Genomic DNA, 23,046 nt, shown 5'->3' with positions numbered 1-23,046 from the left:
ATCAATTAATAAAATTCTACCTTCTAGTGGTAACTGAAGCCCACTCAGATCCTTCCCGAAACTCTTAGACTCTAATTAAACAAAAACCAAACTTAAAACATATTTTAGCTGAACACAAGATGTAAAAATTGAAAGAGCCATGCTTAAAAAATAGGAATAGCCACAGGAGTTCAACAATCCCTAAATCCTAACCATGGTTGCTTTGCTACAGATGCAGCTGGTTCAGCTCTTATAGGCTTATAACCTCTTACATTAATGTTCTCCATTCAACATCCTTTTGATATCCTGGGATGGACACAATTTTTGTTTCCTAAGTCACTGGAAGAAATCAGAGGATAGCAATATAAAGCTGGGATTTTGCCTTTTCATGAACATTTCTGAGGAGAAGCTGTCCTTAAGAGACAGCGAGGTTCTCAGTGTCACCTGCAAGGAATATACTAACTGAGTGAAAGTATAGGCCTGAAGGCTTCACTTTGCATACCCTGGCAGCACATTTATTATGAATCATTCCTTGGGCACTATTGATGAGTACTTTTCCAGACAAATAAAATTCCAGAGGAGGTTTTCTGATTTCAAGATATCATAGAGCATCTATGGCCAGATTTCCAGGTCCTTCCAGTTCTATTGCCTTGCTCATTGCTATGAGTCTATGTCAAAATACTGGTATCAATTTTAGAGTAGACCCTAAAACTCAAATGGGAAGTGGAACGAGCTAGCAGCTAAGAAATTTGATGTTAGACATACAATATTAAAAATATCTCCAAAACATGATAACTTATGGTAACTTATAGGAAAACTTCAAGACCTTCTTGACCAATGTTATATGTCTCAATTTTAAAAACAAAAAGGTTAGGGGTGCCTGGGTGGCTCAGTCGGTTAAGCGTCTTATTTCAACTCAGGTCATGATCTCACGGTTCATGAATTTGAGCCCCACATCAGGTTCTGCACTGACAGCTCAGAACCTGGAGCCTGCTTCAGATTCTGTGTCTCCCTCTCTCTCTGCCCCTCCCCAACTCGGGTGCACGCGTGCATTCTCTCTCTCTCTAAAATAAACATTAAATTTAAAAAAAAAAAAAAAAGGTTAAAAAAAGGATAAGAAAATTAAGACGAGTTGAGCACCAAGCTGTCTATAATAAGGGAGAGTTTACTACCTCCATTTCCTAGATGAAAAAGCAATAAGAAATGAAAGCACCAGGACAAAAACCTAATCTATCTGGCTTCAATCTTCACATTCTTTCTACTATACCATAACCACAGAGCTCAGTGAATTGCCTATAGGCAGTTTTGTTTAGAAATGACTTCCAAGTGACTTCTAACACACAGGTAGTTAGAAGCTGCCTGGGAATAACACACTGGCAACAGAAGCCCTGGAATAAACAGTTGCCCAGTTTACTTTATCCTTTTTTCTGTACGTACTCAATGTAACCCAGGTGGGCATCTGCCCAATAGAGTAGATCGTTGGTGTAGTCAATGGTGATGCCATTGGGCCACTCTATCTTGGTAGAAATAATCACAGACTTATTCACTCCATCCATGCCTACTCTCCCAATGTATGCTCGGTGAGCCCAGTCTGCCCAGTAGACATGCCTGTTGGAGAAAACACAAAGGGTCAGTCCTTGAAGCCGAAAGAAGTCAATAGCCAAAAGACATAGCTTTTCTCCAAATAGAGACATAGAACTGACATGCTACAGAGTCTCTCAGAAAGGAAAGAGAACTAACAGAAAACAATCTTTAAAAAGGATGATGTATAGGAAATGCTCAAGAATGAACATGATTAACTAGGGATTTCAGTGGGTTTCACATGGAGAGTTCAGTAGAGGTGGTGTTTTGGTTTTTTTTTTTTAACCTCAATTTTCTCTGCATGCAGCCAAAACAGGTGACTTGAAAAGTGAAATGGTATGTCATAGCAAACAGAACAATTGATGAATATCATTTGAGTACGCCATGCTTCTACCCATTATAACTAAACCATTTACCAGTTAAGAAAAGCAGAAGACAAATCCCAGCAAGACATTGGCCTTGAGATAAGTATGTGAACAGCCTTTTTGGTTACAGAGGCAGAATAAGGGCATGAGAGAAGAGCCCAAGATGACAGGGAGACAATACCCATATTGAGGGTGGAGGGCAATTCCTCTGGGATTTTCAAAGCAGAAGGTATTGTTGACATCCACACAGTGCTCGGCCAACTTGCGGCGGTATCGACCATCAAGGTCAGAGACAGAGAGGCAATTCAGGTAGGCATCCACCCAGTAGAGTTTTCTGAAATGAAAGGCCAGGAGTTACCGATAAAGCCATTTTGCTTGTTAAACGGTTTAGCTACCAAGTTTCCTATCCGTACTATGGTGGAATCACAAAGACCACTGCTAGAAGGCACTTTCTCCCAAGAAAACAGGGGCAAGGGGAAACAGGAAACTAACCTTCCTGCAATGAGGCAACAGAAGATTCAAGATTGTGAACTACAATTCCCACCTTAAAGAGATTGTCACATAGGGAATTCTGGGGCCACACCTCGAATAAGGATTTTGGCTTTACTTTCTTAATGCAGCATAGGGCATCCTTCTCAGGCAATGTAAAGGCTTAGAGGAGCAGGGTCACAGAAGGGAAAGCAATTAGTGTCATATGAGAGAGCCAAGGAAGCAGACTTGTCTAAGTGAATTATTGAGACCGCGCGAAGGAACTCTGAATTATGACAACCTTAAGATACAGAGAAACCTTACCCCTCCCTGGCCCTGTCAGACTAGGCTGACAAAATGAGTTGCTTATTCTGGGCAATCTTACTTAATCAAACTTAAGAACCTTCAGACACTTATTAGAATCTTTTAGAAACTTCTATCTCAAGGATATTTCAGTTCTAAATATATTGCTATTCAGTAAAATCCATTTATTTTCTATTCTTAATCTGTGGTCCTTAATCTACCATCAGCATAGGTGAGGCTTTGAGGGATCTATGAACCTTCTAAAACCAATGCAAAGTTGTGCGAGTGTAAATGTTCTAAGTGCTTTTATCCAGCAAGAGGTTCACGACTTTCACCAGAGTCTTAAAGCAAAGGATTCAATGCCCCCTAGAATTTGAGGGTCATTTAAGATCTGATGGTCAGTTCCAACTCGAAGGAGAATGAATGTCTCCTTGCAAGAGGGGACCCCTGTTCCAACCAACCTGGATGTTCAGACTATTTAACTATTAGCATGGCAGCATCCTTTTAAGGATGAGAATGAGGAAATGAGTATGCATAAATCTACAAGCATTGCCAGTTAATTCAGTTGGGTAAATCCTGATGAATGAGGTGTCCACAAGCTTGGATTCAATTCTCTAAGATAAAAACAGGGGCACCTGGGTGCCTTAGTCAGTTGAGCGTCCAACTCTTGGTTTCAGCTCAAGTTATGATCTCACGACTCCTGAGTTCAAGCCCCACATTGGGCTCGGAGCTGACAGTGCGTAGCCTGCTTGGGAATGTCTCCCTCTCTCCCTCTGCCCCTCCCCTGCTCACTCTGTTTTTCTGTCTCAAATAAATAGACAAACAAATATTTTTACAAAGCTGAAAACATTGCCTATAATATTTCTTAAAAGCCTTTTAACTTTTAAAAAGCTCCTCCATGTTTTCTTACCTGGTAACCCAGTCTACGGCCAGACTTTCTGCAGCTGGTAGTTTGTGGTTTATGACTATCTCCCTGTTTGTCTTATTCAGAAACATTCTCTCAATGACTTTATTCTCTGCATCAATCCAATACAGTCTCTTTTCTACTCGGTCAAAATCCAATGCCACAGCATTGCCCAGTCCTTGCAAAATGAGGGAGTAAAAATGGCCATCTAGAGTTAGATTTCTCAAATAGTAACGGTTGCTAAAAATGAGATAGGGCTCGATGTTACTGTTCTGCCGACAGCTTTTTCCATCTGGTTCTCGGAGGTAGCCTGGGGCACACTTACAGATGTAAGAACCCATTACATTCTCACACTTCTGGCTACAGACAAAGGGCGTCTCCTTGCATTCATCAATATCATCACAACTCCGATTGTCAAACATAAGCTTGTAACCAGGACGGCAAGAACAATAGAAACTGGTGAGGGTGTCTGTGCAGTTTTGGTCACAGCCACTTAGTAAAGGGTCATTGCATTCGTTAACACCTGTAAGTAAAAGACAGGTATTAGAGAAGCTAAAATGTCCACCAAGGACCCACCATAATGGGTCAAGCTTCCCACTCGACGGCCCAATTCTTAATGAAACATGCTAAAGGAAGACAGACAATAAGGGCTTTCTAAAGGCCATAGATTATTCAAAAGTCACCATTTTTCAACTTCCTCCCCTACTTAATGCTTCACTGGTGGTTTGAACAACTAATATAACTAGTAAGATTAAGTTTGACTTCTAATCCTATACCTGCTACTCTCCTTGTAACTAATAATTTAAAAAGTAAAATGGCGGGAGAGAGGAGAAAGAAGAGCAAAAGGAAAGAGCCTGGCAGGTGTTATGCTGGTAAAACAGCATCTCGGGGAGGGGGGGCGGGTAGGTAGAGGAATGCTGTGATTTGTAGCATCTCCCATTTCCATGGTATGACTCTCTCACATGACCAATTCCAGGTTACCAGGGCGACATCACTGAACAGGGAGCTGGGAAGAGATGTAGACATTTGGCTCTCATAAGATAGGATGAGCCGGCCAGCAGTCTCCTAAGTGTACTTGTAGCTGGTCCTGTGACACATAGCCAAGCTCACCCAGAAACTACGCAGGGAAGATAACATGTTCCCGTTAATTCTATGTTTTGTAAATGCTCAACTGGTTTACCTGGGGAGGTTAGAGTGAGAGGGGGTTTAAAACTCTCCCCTTCGGTCACCTGAGGATGAAAATGAATAGGCAAAGGAATCCTAGCAGAGGGACAGCTCAGGCAACGAGTCATTTCAAGGGTTCAAAGAGAATCAACACTGTTTGCCCTGTTTAACAATGCTGTTTAACTACCAATGGTATGAATTTGTTCATCTTCCATTCTCTGTAATAACTGCCCAACTGATGAATTAGCTGAACAATGTTTGTGTACTGACCTTATATACCAAGAAATCCTTGCGTTCTGATAGACAAGCAATAGTAATTTCCTAGTGATATACTATTTAGAGGACAGACTGGGAAGTCCCTGTGAGTCATAAAGGGTTGAGAATCCACATTCAGTCTCCCTGTTTTCCTTTTCCCGAAGCTTCTGCTATACTCACCACATCCTTTCTCATCACTGTTGTCTGAGCAGTCATCTAGGTGGTTGCAGACTTTTACCATATCGATGCAGTTCCCGTTGTTACACTTGAACTGATGAGGGGGGCACGTAGTCTCTGGAGTGTGGCACAAGTGCTCCTCCTCATCAGATCCATCTCTACAGTCATTTTCCCCATCACAGACTTCCTGCTTATAAATGCACAGCCCGTTCTGACAGGTAAACTCGCTCTCACTGCAGGTGGGGTACAAGCAGTCCCTCTCATCACTGTAGTCACCACAGTCATTGCGCCGGTCACACCTGTGTAATGAGACCCAGTACCACACTTGGAAAGGTTGACAAGTCTCAACTATCACCTACTTGGGACTTTGCTTTCTTCTTCTACCTGAACATCAGGTGAACCATTTCAGTAACAAGACCACCCATGTCCTTAGTTCCCTCTCCCCCAGAGAGGGAACCCCACCAATCTCCAGCTCAAGAAGAATCTAACATTTAGCATTCCATATGATTTCCCCAGGTGCTGGTTGCTACCATTAGACATGTGGATCTAGAGATATTAAAAATAATCATATTCATTTTTAAGCAGTTGACTAATTAAACACAACTTTTATAGATTTGGTGTTCATAATATCTAATCATCAGATAATGATGACAACTTATGGGCACGGGAAATATCCTGCATAGCCATGTGATAGAAGTGGCCATACCCAAGTGAAAATATATTATAAATGATGAGATTATTATGTGTCCCCTAACATATCTTCCAGTTGCAGGAATGTTTTCATTGTCCTGTTCTTCCATCTTTATTTATGATACCCTGCCACCTGTCATGAGATGTGAGTGGTCATGGTGACGGGAAGGAAGAAAAACTAAAAGTTAAGTATGGGCTAAGGGCAAAGGAACAAGGCATTTCCTATTATTGTCCGTGGACCTAGCATTCCCAGGCATCACGAGGACAACATAGTTCCCTGAAATTCTGTGGGTCTCTCCTCAGAGGAGAGACTGGTCTCTCCTCTCTATATTACTTCAAAATCCCATGAAAGTTATGGTTACTGATGAGGGTCTCGTTGACAGTAACAAAACATAAGTATAAAGGAATCATGAAATTCATAATAAAGGAATTCATAAGTATAAAGGAATCTTGAACAAGGATTGGTAAAGCTAATGTTTGATAGTTCATAAAAGGAGTTACCATGGAGGGCATAGGAGCTAGAGGCACAGTATTAAAAGATGTTAAGGTACCAAAGCTGAATGTGGTCAATTTTACAACTGATCTATGGTCAGGTCGCTAATCAGCAATGCCACCCACAAACCTAGGGCACTGGCAAAGTGATTCATAACAAAATGAGTGCATGTAACGGTAAAAAAAAAAAAGCTGTGATCAGAGGAAGCTGGTTTAACCCCATTTGGTGTCCTGGGACCTATTTAACTCATTTCCAAATGATCTGAAACACCGATGCTGTCTATCCTCTAGTTTAGATCCAACTCTGAACTTAGAAAAGCAAATCACCAGGTTTTTGGACATCACAGCACATCAATATTCCAGAAAGCTGCTCACAACTCAGCCTCATCCAGGTTCTTCAGCAACATCATAATGAGCCAAGAAAAAAAAAATCAATAGGAAAACTGATCTCCTATATCACCATACAAAATGGGGGAACACACACTCTGCCAAGCAAGCAAAAGGATGCACATTAAGAGGGCTCTTAGTAGCCACTACTGGCAAAAAGAAGAGAACCCAAGGTTATGTTAGACTCTATCGCTCATGTGTCCAGATAAGAAGTATTTGTCGCTGTTTGTTGTTGTTGCTCTGCCATAGCTCTTGGCTAAGCAATTCAGAAAGCTGAGGCAAAAACAAAAACAAAAACAAAAAACAACCACTTGGGAGGGAGAGCGGGAGAGAGAGGGAGGAAGAATGGGAGGAAGTAAGGAACAAAGAAAGGAAAAGATGCAATCAATAAAAGTTTGGTAGGACAGGGGAAGTCAGCTGAAAGATCACAGTAGTAATGTAATGAGACAGAACTCAGAAAGTTCAGAAAGGAAGTAGAGAAATCTAGAATCTGACATAAAAAATTAAGATCTGATACAATTCTCTTCTGTAGCTCCTAAGGCTAGGTTTTCAGAATATATCTCAGACTGATGATACTAAATATTTACTGAATTCAGAAGAACAAATAGCAGAAGAGCATAAAAGAACTCTTGAGCAAATAAGGAGAAAATATATTATTCACTTTCATTTACAAAAATTTAAAATCTACAGAACACATCCATATCCATTAAATATAGACAAAGCATACGGAAACGCAATCTCACTACTAAAAGAGACAGCTCTGTCTCCTGAATGTCTTCAGGGTATCAATACGACCAGCTCTCAGCTGTGTCTACTTGGGCTTCGTCACTACCATTTTTTCGTCATCCTGCCAAGTCCCTGCTCCTTTTGCAGCATTCACAGAACGCAACTTGACCTTCTCTGGCTTCCTCAGGACTACCATCATGAACACACAGTTCCATACCACACTGGATTCCAGAAGTACTTCCGGGTACTGTTGAAGGCCTGCTTGCCCCAAAGCACATGGTTCCAGAAGCTCGGCTGCTCTAATCTTGCACCAGCATTGTGTATCTTTTCCATCTCCTTCCTTAGCAAACTGTAAGCTGACAGTTCCTGTTGCTATCCGTATGCATGTATGTCTTTTAACAGACCTTGGCACGTGCAACATCTTTTCTTAGCTCCAGTTCTATGTGTCCAAATGCCCGATACACATTTTCACCTCAGGAAGTCCCACGACATCAGACTTGCTGTCCACATAGAGCCAACTCCCTCCTGAACCCCCTCCTTTTGTTAATGTTCTTACTATTCCCCTAGTCCATCAGGATTGAAATCTACACATCATTTTTCTGCTCTACTTCCCTGTATATCCAAAAATTGGCCATGTGGGGATAGTGAGAAGGCGGGGCACCAAAAAAGTATAAACCTTTGGAATGGCCCATTTGGAGAAAGTGACAAGAAATCAAGCAACAGAATATTACAGGAGAGGTTTCCGATGCTGGCAGGCTGGGCACTGAATCTATTTGACCTGTAGTGCTCTTCGGATTTTAAATTTTGTTTCCAGCACTTAAAATCAGACTATTCCATATGAAAATCCATATTTCCAATTTCTCTAAAAACAGATCAGCACTCCCACACAATGTTGAACAGCGTTTGTATCTCTTAGCTAGAAGGTGTGTTCTCAGTTTACCTCACCTTCCTCTCCCCGCTGTTTCATTGGCTGTAAGTGCCAAGCTCCATTTATGATCATGTTTCTTTTGTTATTTTCCTTATAGCAGAGAAAAGAAAACGAGGAATTTCTTGTACCCATTCCTCTATTCCAAGTGGAAAACCAAGAGTGTCACCTACTTCTGGAAAGAATTTTCTTATATCAAGCCCACTTCATTAATCTCCCTGGCCCTCTATGCAAGGTCCACATTGTAACTTTCATGAGCCATAAACCCTTTTACCATCATGGGCCCCTTTCTCCATGAAAATATTAAAAATTGTACTTAATGATCACATTGGCACAAAGGCAAATATATTAATATTATATGTTAAAATACTTTATTTGATCTAAACTCTCATTTTTTTCCTTTGATTTTGAAAGAAATCCAAAAATTTTTATAAGCCACTAAAATTTCTATGGACCCTAGGCATTGTGGTCACTATGCCTAATGGATAAGCTACCCCTGCCCCTTTGGACATTTGAGGTTACTGAGAAATTTGTTAATCCCCAATTCACCTGTATGAGTGTGGGACACACCGTCCATTACTACAGGTGAAATCATTTCCAGAGCAAGATCTCCTTGTGCAATTTTGATGCTCATCAGAGCCATCAGTACAATCCGCATCACCATCACAGACCCAGGACTGGGGAATGCACTTCCTGGATGGAGGCACATTATTTGCACAGAGAAACTCAGAACTTGAGCAGCTGTGACTGTCTGAAACCAAAGCACACAAGAATCAGAAACCACATGACAACTCATTCTAGCAGTTGAATTCATTCTGAGCCATTATTTCTCTTGCTTTATGTTATTTAATAGCCTGAGGGATGAAAGCAAATGAGGGTAAAAACACATTGACAAATAGACAAATCACTATCATAATAAAAGATTATAATAAAAAATACCTTCTAAATTCCATTTTAATTGCTCTGGACCTTGGATTTTTTTTTTTTCAGAAGTAGGAAATAAATACCTTGCTTAGTTTTCCATATAATTGATCTAAAATCATGTATTTCTCTTGGAGCTTCAGAAAACTACTCCCATTTTGTTATCTTTACACCAAAAATGCCCTATACTTGATAACAATTTTTGGCTAACAAACTGTAATTACAAAAACACAACGTGAGGGGCGCCTCGGTGATTCAGTTGAGCATAGAACTCTTGAATTCATAGTTCATGAGATCGAGCCCCGCTTCGGGCTCAGCACTGACAGTGCGGAACCTGCTTGGTATTTGCTCTCTCCCTATCTCCCTCTCTCTGCCCCTCCCCCACACTCTGTCTCTCAAAATAAATACTTTAAAAAAAACACAATGCAGGATAGGTATTTTTATGCCAATTCTTCAGATAAAAAATAAAGTTCAAAGTGGTTAACCAGATGAGTCCAAGTCACAGACCTTTCTAAAGACCTAGGGCTTCAAACCTAGGTCTTTTTTTTTTTTCCTCCAAATTTAGGGCTTTTTCAACTACATTACAGCTACCACCTAAGTAGAATTAGGGTATATAGGAGAGAAATATGTCAACAAGAGTTTTCAGCAACCATGACAACTGTTAGGAAAAAGATGAGATGCTAATCATTAATGCCTGCAGGATAAAAGAACTGGTATTTTATCCAATTTCATTGTGGATGAATGGGAGACAAAAGGAGGGGGTGTCTTGCTGAGTGGAGCTGGGAGAAAAGTACATGCCACAGTCTGTTTGTGCAGCTGCCAACTCCCCATTTTAATGGACTGAGTACATGTGGAGCTATAGACAACCACCAAAGTCAATGACATAAGGGGTTACGATGAAACGCAAACATCAGCAAACCATTGTTTTTATCATTTTACCATGGAAAGATGCTCTTCTAAGACATCTTAGCTAAGAGTTCCATGCTCTGTTGGTAATGGAGTTCTCTTATGAAATCCTGCCATTGGCAACCACGTGGATGGAACCAGAGGGCATTATGCTAAGCAAAATTTCAGTCAGAGAGAGACAAATAAATATTCTATGACTTCACTCATATGTGGAATTTAAGATACAAAACAGATGGACATAAGGGAAGGGGAGCAAAAATAATATAAAAGCAGGGAGGGGGACAAAATATAAGAGACTCTTTTTTTTTTTTTAATTTTTTTTTTAACATTTATTTATTTTTGAGACAGAAAGAGACAGAGCATGAGCAGGGGAGGGTCAGAGAGAGAGGGAGACACAGAATCCGAAACAGGCTCCAGGCTCTGAGCTGTCAGCCCAGAGCCTGATGCAGGGCTTGAACTCGCAGACTGCGAGATCATGACCTGAGCTGAAGTCGGACGCTTAACCGACTGAGCCACCCAGGCGCCCCTATAAGAGACTCTTAAATGTAGAAAACAAACTGAGGGCTGCTGGAGGGGTTGTGGGTGAGGGGATGGGCTAAATGGGCAAGGGGCATTAAGGAAAACCCTTGTTGGGATGAGCACTGGATGTTATATGTAGGGGATGAATCACTGGAATCTACTCCTGAAATAATTATTGCACTATATGCTAACTTACTTGGATGTAACTTAAAAAATAAAAATATTAAATTTAAAAAAAGTTTTAAAAAAAGATTGAGTTCTCTTTATCTGCTTCAGAAATGTAGGACATTATTTCTGTTAGCTAAATGCAAGAGAAAGAAAAAAATATTAAAATAATTTTTATCAGATTAAAGCATTGAAGTGGATGCTATCAAACAATTTCAGAGTGGAAAAAAATGGTAACATTTTACTAGTACACAACCAAAGAGGAATCTGCTGACAATCATACTCTCCAAAGACACAAAAACTAATCTCCCAACCTTCCATGGAATGTGACTCTGCAGAGGAATGAATGGTTTCACTTACCGCAGTGGTGCCTTTCATCCTCGTCACTCATGTCCCCACAGTCATTATCACCGTCACAGATCCATTCTCTTCGTATGCACCTCCCACTGTCACACTTGAACTCATTACTTAAACATGTTGCTTCATGGTACTCTGAGAAAAGATATAAAACACTCTCAGGGGAAAAGTGGTCTGTAGTCCAAAAATCTTAACAGAAGCCTGCTATCCCACAGACTGTCTAAAAACCTGAAACAGAGCACTACCCAGCTGTGTACAGCTATGCTGGGTCTTCCAACGAGTGTTGTACCAATGACCAGTGTTCTGAGATTGAAGTACTTGACTGACAGTGCAAAGCTCTCATTATCTTTTGTTACCAGGATGAGACTCGATATTCCCTTTCAGGCATGATAGAGGAATAACAGTCTTTTCCCAAGAGGGTATAAATAACTATTTCATTCATTTCATTCTTTTCTACTTTCATTCAAAAACATTTTGTTTGGCACAAACCATCTCCCAGCATGCCTGATCCCCGTATTCCTCCTCTCATTTTTGCTTTTCTCCATAGCACTTATCACCTTTCAACATGCTATACAATTCACTTACTTGTTTTGTTGCCTGTCCCCCCTCACTAGAATATAAGCCCCGTGTGGACAGGGATCTTCGAATTCTTTACTGACATAGTCTGGAAGTGTTTAGAACCTAAGTGCTCAAGAAATATTTGTTGAATTAAACTGATAAGACACCCTTATGCTTTGAATTAGCCATCACTGATTCAAATTCTTCCATCATAACCCCACATGTCCCTATCAACTATTTGTCACAGGTCCATACACCCAGGGACCTCTCAAAATTAACCTAGGGCAAAGTACATTAAATTTTAACTATGAAAAAGGCAGCCCAATGATAAGAGTAAGGATAACAGGACCTTTCATAAGCTGCTAAGGAAGGAGTACGCATGACTACAGCCTACAAAGAGACACGGTCCCTTTGGCACACGGACACACACACACACACACACACACACACACAAAACATACTTCTAGAAATCCAGCCTTTAAGAATCTTCCCACATATGCACCAAGAGGTTTCTAAAAGGATGTTCATTCCAGTATTATTTTTCATAGTGAAAAAATGGAAATATCCTCAACATCCATCAGTTAAGAAAAGGAAACAACACACGGGCCGTCCATCCTTGAGATGGCAGGGCAAAGGAATAAGTAGCTTTGTGTTTGCTAAAGTGCTGACAAGATGTTGTTAAGCTGAAATGGGCAACGCTGCAGACAAATATGCATAGTGAGGTCTCCATTTGTGTGTGTTTTTGAAACTATATATTAGGATATACAGAAAAAGGTAAGGAGAATTCACACTCACCCTTAGCAGTGATTATCTCTGGGGAGTGAGATTAGAGAAGTCTAAGAAAATGAAAATTTCGCTTTTTTGTGTACATCTTACTATTTCTTTAAAATAATACTCCCGGGGTGCCTGGTGGCTCAGTTAGTTAAGCAACTGACTCTTGATTTTGCCTCAGGTCATGATCAGACGGTTTTTGGGTTCGAGCCCCACGTCAGGCTCCTCACTGGCAGCATGGAGTCTGCTTGGGATTCTTTTTCTCTCTCCTCTCTCTCTGCCCCTCCCCCAAGTGTTCCACCCCCCCCCCCATCTGTCTCAAAATAGATAAACTTTTAAAAAATAAAAATAAAATAAAACTCCTTCGTATTGTGAGAATGTATTCCTATATAGATTCTGAGTTTATCTTTATTTCATTGTGACAGGCAGCTGGTACCAACTGCAGTTATTGACTTTGGTTCCCATGGAGAAGTCTGGAAACTATACTTACTCTTCATATATTTGAACCAATCAGTCATATATCTAAACCAATCTCTAACACTATTCTACTCACCTAACAGTTATTTATTTCCTGTATAGATCCTCACAACTCTACGTGCCCTTTGCTTTCTACAAAACTTTCAATGTTGGGAAAAAAGAACTTGGCAAAGAGCGTCAAATACCACTCTCCAACTATTAGCCACAGTATTTGAACCTGAGAAAAAACGGGAATAGAAAACAGTCTGGATTCAGCTGTAAAATTATGAAAATGGTACTAAGAAAATACCCCCCAAATAAAAAGCTTTATATATAATGATTTTACTGCAGCTGTATTTATAGTAAGGGAAAAGATAAAAGCAATCGAAGTGCTTAAAATAGAGGCAGTTAACTCAAAGGTAATATAACCACTCAATGGAATATCATACTGCCATTAAAAAGGAATGTGAAGACTGTGCAACCAGATAGCACAGGTCTCTCTTAACCAGATAGCATATATTTTAGGCTTACAGGACATATGTTCTCTGTCACACCCACCTGACACTGCCATTGTAGCACAAAAGCAGCCATAGACAAAACGTGGCTGCATTCTAATAAAACATCATAAAGACAGGCAGCCGGCCATGGTCATAGTTTGTAGACTGATTTATTGACAGATAAAAAAGCAATGACAGTTATATTAAAAAAATGTGCACGGATATAGATTAGAACTTTTAAGGTTAATAGCACCCCCCAAATAAATAGGCACAACTGTCTCCAGGAATACAACCAGAGGGTCTCTGAAACTTCTTGGGAAACTCAGAAGACCCTGGGACCTTACCTTTCATAAGTTGGCACATAAACTGGAGGAGGACATGTGCCCATAATATGCCCCTTCCCCATATATATGATAATTCCAATCACTCTTGGATCCTCCCACAGCCTTATGGGCCAGAACTCAAACAAATTCAGAAATTCCAATTCACAGTCAATTAAAATTAATGGAGTTTAAAAGCCAGGCACAGTATTAGGGTATCACCAACATAATCTCATTTCATGATTATTAGGCAGCAACCTCCACACCCTGATCAGCTCCCCACACAGTACCCTACACAAATGGGTTTTTAATGAATGTCTGCTGAGTGGTTTCATCATCTTAACTGAGAGTAAGAGCAGAGTGCAAACATTAGGCAGCCATGAGCCTACTCTGTGTGTGGAAGTAGCTAGAAGAGGTTCTCTAGCTGCATCATAATGCTTGTCATGCTTGCTTATTACTCTCTTACCACAAGTGTCAGGTTCATCAGAGCCATCAGGACAATCTGCTTCCTCGTCACAGTACCAGTGTCTGGGGATACAACGTCCAGACGTGCATTTAAACTCCTCATTGTTGCATGTGTGAGTAGCTGGAGGATGAAAAGAAGGTAAAACCCAGGAGTAAAACACAAGCTTGTTCCCATCATTCTTAACCATCTGCCTATATCTCTGAACTAAGTAACAGGTGCCAGGGAGGGAAGACTGAGGCCTGGGAAAAGGGTTTTTTATAAACTTTCCACAGGAAGGGAGATGTAGGTGAGAAAGAGAAGACAGGCAATACTGCTTCAGTTTTCCAGAATTTTTCTTTCTAGATTCTAGAAACCCAAAAGTAAATTTTATTTGTTAAAATATCTCTTTGACACACGAAACCACAAATAATGTATAAGAAGACTTAGTTCTATGTTTTCTGCTGTAACCTAAAATGAAATAAATTCTACTGAAATAATATTAAAAGCAAAAACAACATAAGACCATATCTGAGCTCACTACACACACATCCTTTGGCTGTGTTGAGACCATGGTTCTAAAAAGTTAGCACATCTGTGTTCTTATTCATCCTTGTTATATGGGACCTTTGAGTAAATGACTCTGCCTATGTTTGAATATTGATTCTTGTCTTGTGTAAACGTGGGTAACTCTAGTTCAGATGTATTTTCTAAATTGTTATGTGGGTACGAACTAGAATCAAGTTTTAGAAATCTTCTGGTCTACGAGGCTCCCTTGTTTTGATCCATAATATCTGATGATTTTCCAGGGGTAAAATTGATGAGGAAGCAGAGGTCCTTCAAAGGTCAGCCCTGTCTCCAATCTATGTCTCCCTGTCTGATGGCTAAATCCTGAATTCTGCTTCCTCCTGCTGCTATTATACTACAACTGACACTTGCTTTCAGACTGTACCCTGGCCTGGCGAGAATTATTAAATTCTTAAATTATGCATCTATTTATAGTAATAGTTATCAAGCATGAGAAAGGCCTTTTAAATCAGTCTACAAACCCAGGAAAAATATTTGAACCAAATTGCTAAATATGGAATAAAGATTTCTGAAACTCAAGCATATTAAAAAAGACAGAAAAGGTATTTCATTTACTAATGGTGATTAGGAGTAAATATAAGGACTTGACATACAAATTCTGCCTGGGGTTCCTGAAGACAAAAGGCCCTCGTCTCTGGGAGAAATGGCTCTGCAACTATAAAAGATCAGGTGTCAGAGCAGTTCTCTGGAAGAAATATGTGGAGTAGGGCATCCAGCCAGAAAACAGAGAGTGGGACTGCCCCTCTCATCACATCCTAAAAGAACTGCCCACTGCATCTACCATTGAGGTCAATTTCCAGTGACAAAAAGCGCAAACACCCAGACCATATATCTATGTATTAGCGGAAGACATGCGTCACGGGAACCACAGAAAGAGAAACAAGTTTATCTTACCACAGAAAACAGGGCTTTCATCACTCATGTCTCCACAGTCATTGTCTTCGTCACACAAGTAAAAATGAGGAATGCAAATATTCGTAGTCTGACATTTTACATATCCAGGCAGGCAGGCACGTTCAGCTTAGAAAAGACAGCCAGGTAAATATTGGAACGTATCTACCACATATATATATAGCATTAACAATGTCCACACAAATAGACCTATTGGACTCAAAATAGCTGAGAAGACCGAAAGGGGGGCATTTTTAAAGCTTTCACGGAGGCAATAACCATGACAGTTGTTTCACCATAGATTCTAGACTAAAAAGAGGTATCTCTAGCTGGTAAGGGCAGGGGAGAAGGGAGCATGCTTACTCTGTAGTAAACCATCTATTTTAATTATTCAATTATTTATTTAATTTTAATTATTTAATTAACTCATCAACAAGAGTATCAACTCTTGGTTAAATAAACTGTGGCATATCCACACAATGAGGTAATATGTAGCTGTAAAAAGGAATGAAGAAGAGCTCTATATATTGACAAGTAATGATGGTATGATCTCCAGCATATATGTTAACAGTAAGAAAGCAAGATTCAAAACAGCAGGAAAAACAATATGTGTAAGAAAAACAATATGTGTGTGTGTGTGTGTGTGTGTGTGTGTGTGTGTGTGTGTGTGTGTGTAATAAGAGAGAGAGATGCTTATAATAAAAAACAATAGGGGCACCTGGGTGGCTCAGTCGGTTAAGCATCCGACTTCAGCTCAGGTCACGATCTCACGTTCTGTGAGTTCAAGCCCCGTGTCGGGCTCTGGGCTGATGGCTCAGAGCCTGGAGCCTGCTTTAGATTCTGTGTCTCCCTCTCTCTCTGCCCCTCCCCCGTTCATGCTCTGTCTCTCTCTGTCTCAAAAATAAAATAAACGTTAAAAAAAAATTACAAAAAAAAAAAAGAAACAATAATCAGTCCCTCCTCGAGGCATCCAAGATGCTGAAAGGAAAGATGGCTAAGGGGAAGAAGGTAGCCCAGCCCCTGCTGTTGTGAAGAAGAAGGCCAAGAAGGTGGTTAATCCCTCGTTTCAGAAAAGTCCCAAGAATTTTGGCATCGGACAGGAGATCCAGACCAAAAGGGACCTCAGTCAATTTGCCAAATGGCCTAGCTATATCCGGCTGCAGCAGCAAAGGGCTATTCTCTATAAACATCAAAAAGTGCCTCCCATGATTAACCAGTTTACCCAGGCTTTGGACAGCTACTCAACTGCTTAAGCTGGTCCACAAATACAGACCAGAGACAAAGCAAGAGAAGAAGAAGAGATTATTGGACCGGGCTGAGAAGAAAGCTGCCAACAAAGGGGATGTGCCCACTAAGAGGCTGCCTGTCCTTGGAGCTGGGGTTAATACTGTCACCACCTTGGTGGATAATAAGAAGGCTCAGCCAGTAGGGATTACACATGATGTGGATGCCATTGAATTGGTTGTCTTCCTGCCTACCCTGTGTCATAAGATGGGTCCCCTACTGCATTATCATGGGGAAGGCCAGGCTGGGATGTCTGGTCCACACAACCTGCACCACTGTCAACGTCACACAGGTTAACCTAGAAGACAAAGGACCTCTGGCTAAGCTGGTGAAAGACATCAGGACCAATTATAATGACAGATATGATGAGATCCACCATCACTGGGAAGGCAACATCCTGGGACCAAAGTCGATGGCTCAAGCTGGAAAAGGCAAAGGGGAAGGAACTGGCCATCAAACTGGCCTAAGTGGATGCTGTTGAAGTTTCTGCATTATAAAAGTAATAGAAAGTTCTCTTTCAGCCAGTGTCAAATAATAATAATAATATTATTATTATTATTATTATTAATAATAAAATAATGTTAAATTGAGAATACTTCAGAGTGAGTGGGGTGGAGAGGACAAGGAGGAAAGACTACTGTGAATGTACCTCATGATACAATTTTGACCATGAACCATGTATATTAGTTTGTATAAATAAAAACTAAGAAATAAAAACAGAAGAAGGAAAGCAATTCCTGAAATTTGGAAACAGTAACATAAGCAAACACTGCATCAAGTTAATAGCATAACAATTCAGAGAAAAAAAATTCAAAGGACTTTAAAAACCAGTATTTGGGCTACATATCCCTAACAGGACATAATCTAAGAACAAGAGGGATCTAAAATCTTAGAGTATGATTAGATTTACTGGTAGTAGTATTATGTGTGTGGTTATTTTGAAATTATTATAGGCATTTTGAAATTATTGTAGAATAAAGCAATAAAGTAACTATGTTAAAGTAATCAGAAACCAATTTTAAGCACAAAAGAGATAGGATTTATAAAATATAAGTTAAAAAATGTAATCTTAAATTAAAATATAATTTCTCCCTTAAAAATTATATTTCCTAGCTCTAGTACACTGAAAAGCCCAGGAAGCAATGAAAGCCAAATAGGGAAGGGCAACTCAACACTGTGGTAATTTCTAAATCTACAAAAAGGAATGAGGTCTCTTGGGATAAGTGGCTAATTCCAGGTCTGAGATAGGTTATGGACTGAATGGGCCATGTTAAAATAACAGAGGAACCAACTTAGCAGAGCTCCCAAGTACTTGGTGAACTTACCGCAATTTTTCTCATCTGATGTGTCATTATCATGGCAGTTGTTTATGCCATTGCAGACAAACTGAAGAGGAATACACCTTCTATTATTGCAAGTAAACTCTGAAGTGGCATTACAGTCCCTGAACAGGCACCCTGCCTCGTCACTGTTGTCACCGCAGTCATTGTAGTGATCACAGCGGTAATGATATTGGACGCATCGCCCATTGTCGCAGGTGAAGGCTGTCGGAGGGCAGGTGTGAAACGCTAAAAGGAAGAAAAGACATTGACGAGACTTCTTGATTAAAGCATTCAACAAATTAGAGGGGTGCCTGGGTGGCTCAGTCAGTTAAGCGTCCGACTTTGGCTCAGGTCATGATCTCCTGGTCTGTGAGTTCAAGCCCCACATCGGGCTCTATGCTGACAGCTCAGAGCCTGGAGCCTGCCTCAGATTCTGTGTCTCCCTCTCTCTCTGACCCTCCCCCATTCATGCTCTGTCTCTCTCTGTCTCAAAAATAAATAAATGTTTAAAAAAAACAATATATTGTTTAGAAATTAGGAATCCTAATTTCTAGAAAAATACACTCAAATAAAATGGGTACTTTGAGTTTACCTTCTAAAGCAAAATAGGCTGCAAAATGGACTGTGTGCAAAATGAGGTAAACATTAAATTAGATTAATCAAAACATATTGTGTATGTTTTTAAAGTAAATTAGTTATCTTAAGCAAACGTTATTCTCTGTCATCTCAATTTAAAATTTTACCTCAATCACAGAAAAGCATGCAAATACAATCTCTTTAGGGAAAATAAAACTCTCAGCCCCTACAGTCTATTGGGAAAAGGTAGCTAACTTCCAGTGTTTTACTCACCCCACTCACATGGAAGCTGAATACTGAATGATTTCAATAAATCATTAATGATCCTTCTGCTATGAAAATTAATAAAATGATAACAATCACCTAGTAGAGTTCTTAGTTCCATGCTAAGTCATGCTTCACATGTACCAAACCCCATGCTGTGTTTTTTATATATGGTCTCTCTCCTCACAAAAATCCTCCAGTTTCCAGAGGAGGTGTGTGAAGCTCAGAAGGGCTGGGTAACTTCTCCATGGCTTCACAGACTGTAAATGGCAGAGCTAGGATTTTATTCCAGCACCTTTGCTCTCAACCACGGAGGAAGTGCTTCCTACTGAAACATCATACATTACTCCCTGGCGGATATACCAGCTTCTATGTGATGTAATAGTCTGCGTTCTCAGTTTTCAGTTCTAACAGGACACACTGGCACAAAATTGAAACCTACGCACACACAGAAGGATTCTGCACCAAAAACACGGCATAAAGACAAGTTTGCTTCCTAACGAAAGCTCTGAGAGTCCAACTCACCACAGACGATTTCCAGCTCATCACTGCCATCACCACAGTCATTATCGTTGTCACACTTCCATTGCTCTGAGATGCAGTGCCCATTGAGGCAGGTGAACTTGGAGCTATCACATCGTGTCCCATTGTCCACAATGCAGTACTTTTTGTTGTTGGCCAGATACCAGCGGCCCTCATGAGGACACTGGCACTCGGCACCATTTGGACCTGAAAAAAAGTTTCCGAATAAGCAAAGGATTTGCTTATTTTCCCCTCCAGAATAGCAGTGGCAATATTTCTATATTAAATGTGCTACAAGACAAGCCATAGAAACTCTTCCCATCAACTCTCAACTATATTCTGAGTCCTTTTTCCATGAAGAACAACCACCAATTCTAATAAATACAGCTAATTCACCTTAATCTTTAAACAATTAGCTCTTGCCTGCACTGACACAATAGAAATCATTCTCCCTTCTCAGCAAAATCTATACAGCAATAGTACCAAAAGATGCATCTTTCTATGAACCTGTTGCTATCTATAAAACACACTATGAAACACATAATATCACACTATAAAATATCAAACTATAATAGTACCTCCTACGTGGAAGAAGTAAATCCTTTCATAAGGGAGGTAAGCTCAGTAATATAATTTATTTTTTTTATAAAAGTTTGTTAAGTTTATTCATTTTGAGAGAGAGAGAGAGAGCACAAGTGGGGAAGGGAAATAGAGAGAGGAACCCAAGCAGACTCTGCACTGTAAGCACAGAGCCCTATGTAGGCTTGGAACTCACAAACAGTGAGATCATGACCTGAGCCGAAGTAAGACAGGCGCCCCTCATTCATGGAATTTCTATTTAATTCATGAAGTTTGGCGGCCAAAGACTCCATGTTTCTACTTCCATCAACCTTGAGTTAAAATTGCCTTTTTTAAGAGGGCTCCATATCAAATAGAACCTATCAAAGTCTTCCTCTAAACATACAAACCCCTAAATCTATTTTATGAATTACCCTGAAATTAAGGAGAATTTTGATTTTCACCTCTTAGAGTTGAGTATCACTCAGCCTTCCCTACCAGTCATCAGCACTATTATACTACATGATTCGATCTTCATGGGCAATGCCTTACCTGGTGCACAAATATGGCTGCAGCCTCCATTAAACTCACTGCAAGGATTGCTACACTGCTGTTGGTTCTTCACAATAACGCGAATACCATTAGGCCGGAAGGGAAAACTCATGGTCATTGCCATCTGACCTGACCCATCATATTTGTTAGCTCGGTAAATTTTTTTTGTGTTCCAGTCAGTCCAATAAATGTACTGGCCATAGAGAGTCAAGCTAAAAGGATGAAAGGCTCTGTTGACAATGACCTCACGCTGTGTGCCCGTCAGAGTACTGCGCTCAATCTTCTGCCTAAAATAAAGCAAGAAACATGTTGCAATCCAATGGCAACCCAATGCTAACCATTCCAACCATTCCTTTACACAAGCCCCCAACTTTCTTTTCAAGGGTAGTATAAGGCAGGAAAAAAAGTTTCATCCAATGATGGAAGGTCTTGGTTTGCTTATGAAACAAGGGCCTGATCTCCAAACATTAATATAGCCTATAAGTAAGCCTACACAGGGAACCAGGCTGAAATTAGGAACAGGAGAATATTATGAAATAATACATGCAAAGCACGGAATTCAATGTTTAGTATATATTTAGTACATATGTTTAGACATATTAGTCACTCAATGAAATGTGAATTACTTATTCGTTCCTACTCCCTTAATGACAGGTTTCAATTTGACATGTACCTAGTCCTTTGAGGTATTTACCTAAAATGATCCAAACTTAGACACTTAAACATCACTGCTTGCTTCAAATGAGAAGATAAAGAAAAGATGAGATTGTTAGGTGCTAGTGTCACAAGACCAAAATCTTAAGAAAATAAGCAAAATAAGTTAAGATTTCTGACACGGAAACACCAGCAATAATAAATGAAATCATCTCATTTTTTTTCAGCTGTACCATTAAGATGACTGGAATGTAATTTCAGGGCTACTTAAATAAGTTACATATAAAATTAGAATTGACCAAGGTTTATAAGAAAACATTGCAAAATTGGCTGAGAAAAACCTATCTGAGAAGATGACCAATAGTCAAAGACTAAAGGAAAATGTTTTTAACAAGATATGGAAGACTAAAGCCTAGAGGAAACTTAATATCAACGTGCATTTAAAAGTCATTCATATTTTATAATAGTTACATGGGGCCTGGAGATTATAAATTGAGTGATTATATTTGTAATTATAATTGAAATTAACCCATCTTGTAATGTGTCTTTAGATGCTTTCTAGTTCATAATTATTCAATCTCATGATAGACCAATTTTCACAGGTACATTCATCAAGCTGAGACATAGTTCATAAAACTGTGACTCTACATTTTGGCCATGTCTATTTGGCATATTATATTTTCATCATATTATGCAAATCCCTCCTTTAGAAGTAGAAACAAGAAGTCTTATCAACACGCACAAGAATAATGAAAGACACATACAGACTGGCATCTGCCCAGTAGAGAAGGTCATTCTCGTAGTCCAGAGTGAGCCCATTGGGCCAGACCAGGCTGCTGTTCACAATAGGTACCCGGAAATTTCCTCCCAGTGTGGCTCTCTCAATTTTGGCATTGGTACCCCAGTCAGTCCAGTACATGTACCTAGTCATCCAAAAGGAGTCATAATTAATTCACCACAAGGAAGCTCACAATAATTAAAAAGGTTAAAAGAATGGCGGTCTTCTTTACCTGCAAATTTGACATTAATATGGCAAATGAAACCCACTCCATTCTCACCCACACAATTTGCCTAAAAGGGATTTACTGAGTCAGAACATTGATTCCTGATGAGCGGCCAGCCTTTCCAGCATCAATAGGAGTTACTTCCTAGTCAAAATCATTCATGCTTTTTCACACTTGAATATACAGCTATAGAGTTTCAAGCCAATAAAATGTTGGCTGTCTAGGAACATAATATAATTTCAGGCCCCACTCCCTCCAGAAATAAACATACAGAAATATGATAAACGAGACCATAGCATACCCTCGACAAGGATCTAAAACAATTGCTCTTGGCTTTGAAACGTGGGCTATCACAGTGCGCTTAGACCCATCCTCGGCCATTGAGTTAATTGTCTCATTGGTGTAGTCACTGTAATATATTCTTCTATTGATCCAGTCAAAGGCAATGCCATCAGGATTCCCTCTACCTGGACATATACCAATAAACACACACAAAGGTATTA

General features: G+C 40.0%; 1 protein-coding gene across 6 annotated transcripts in view; it reads right to left on the bottom strand.

The window, feature by feature from the left end:
* The window catches only part of LRP2 (LDL receptor related protein 2), a 198,753-nt gene that overhangs the window by 43,356 nt on the left and 132,351 nt on the right, over window positions 1-23,046 (bottom strand). For all 6 annotated transcript variants that reach the window (XM_078451168.2, XM_078451170.2, XM_078451169.2 and 3 more), the window contains 13 exons: window positions 22,845-23,010; window positions 22,304-22,462; window positions 20,886-21,172; window positions 19,779-19,982; window positions 18,417-18,659; window positions 15,811-15,936; window positions 14,353-14,472; window positions 11,288-11,419; window positions 8,966-9,167; window positions 5,200-5,495; window positions 3,607-4,123; window positions 2,107-2,259; window positions 1,417-1,587 (listed from right to left, as the gene is read on the bottom strand). In XM_078451168.2, the coding sequence (XP_078307294.2) occupies window positions 1,417-1,587; window positions 2,107-2,259; window positions 3,607-4,123; window positions 5,200-5,495; window positions 8,966-9,167; window positions 11,288-11,419; window positions 14,353-14,472; window positions 15,811-15,936; window positions 18,417-18,659; window positions 19,779-19,982; window positions 20,886-21,172; window positions 22,304-22,462; window positions 22,845-23,010 (2,776 nt within the window). The remainder of the gene's footprint in view (window positions 1-1,416; window positions 1,588-2,106; window positions 2,260-3,606; window positions 4,124-5,199; window positions 5,496-8,965; window positions 9,168-11,287; window positions 11,420-14,352; window positions 14,473-15,810; window positions 15,937-18,416; window positions 18,660-19,778; window positions 19,983-20,885; window positions 21,173-22,303; window positions 22,463-22,844; window positions 23,011-23,046) is intronic.

Source organism: Panthera onca, chromosome C1 (assembly GCF_046562875.1).
Source record: "Panthera onca isolate mPanOnc1 chromosome C1, mPanOnc1 haplotype 2, whole genome shotgun sequence".
Taxonomy (NCBI): Eukaryota; Metazoa; Chordata; class Mammalia; order Carnivora; family Felidae; genus Panthera; species Panthera onca.
Note: the sequence above shows the minus strand (reverse complement) of the source record. Positions and strands in the feature narration are given on the sequence as shown.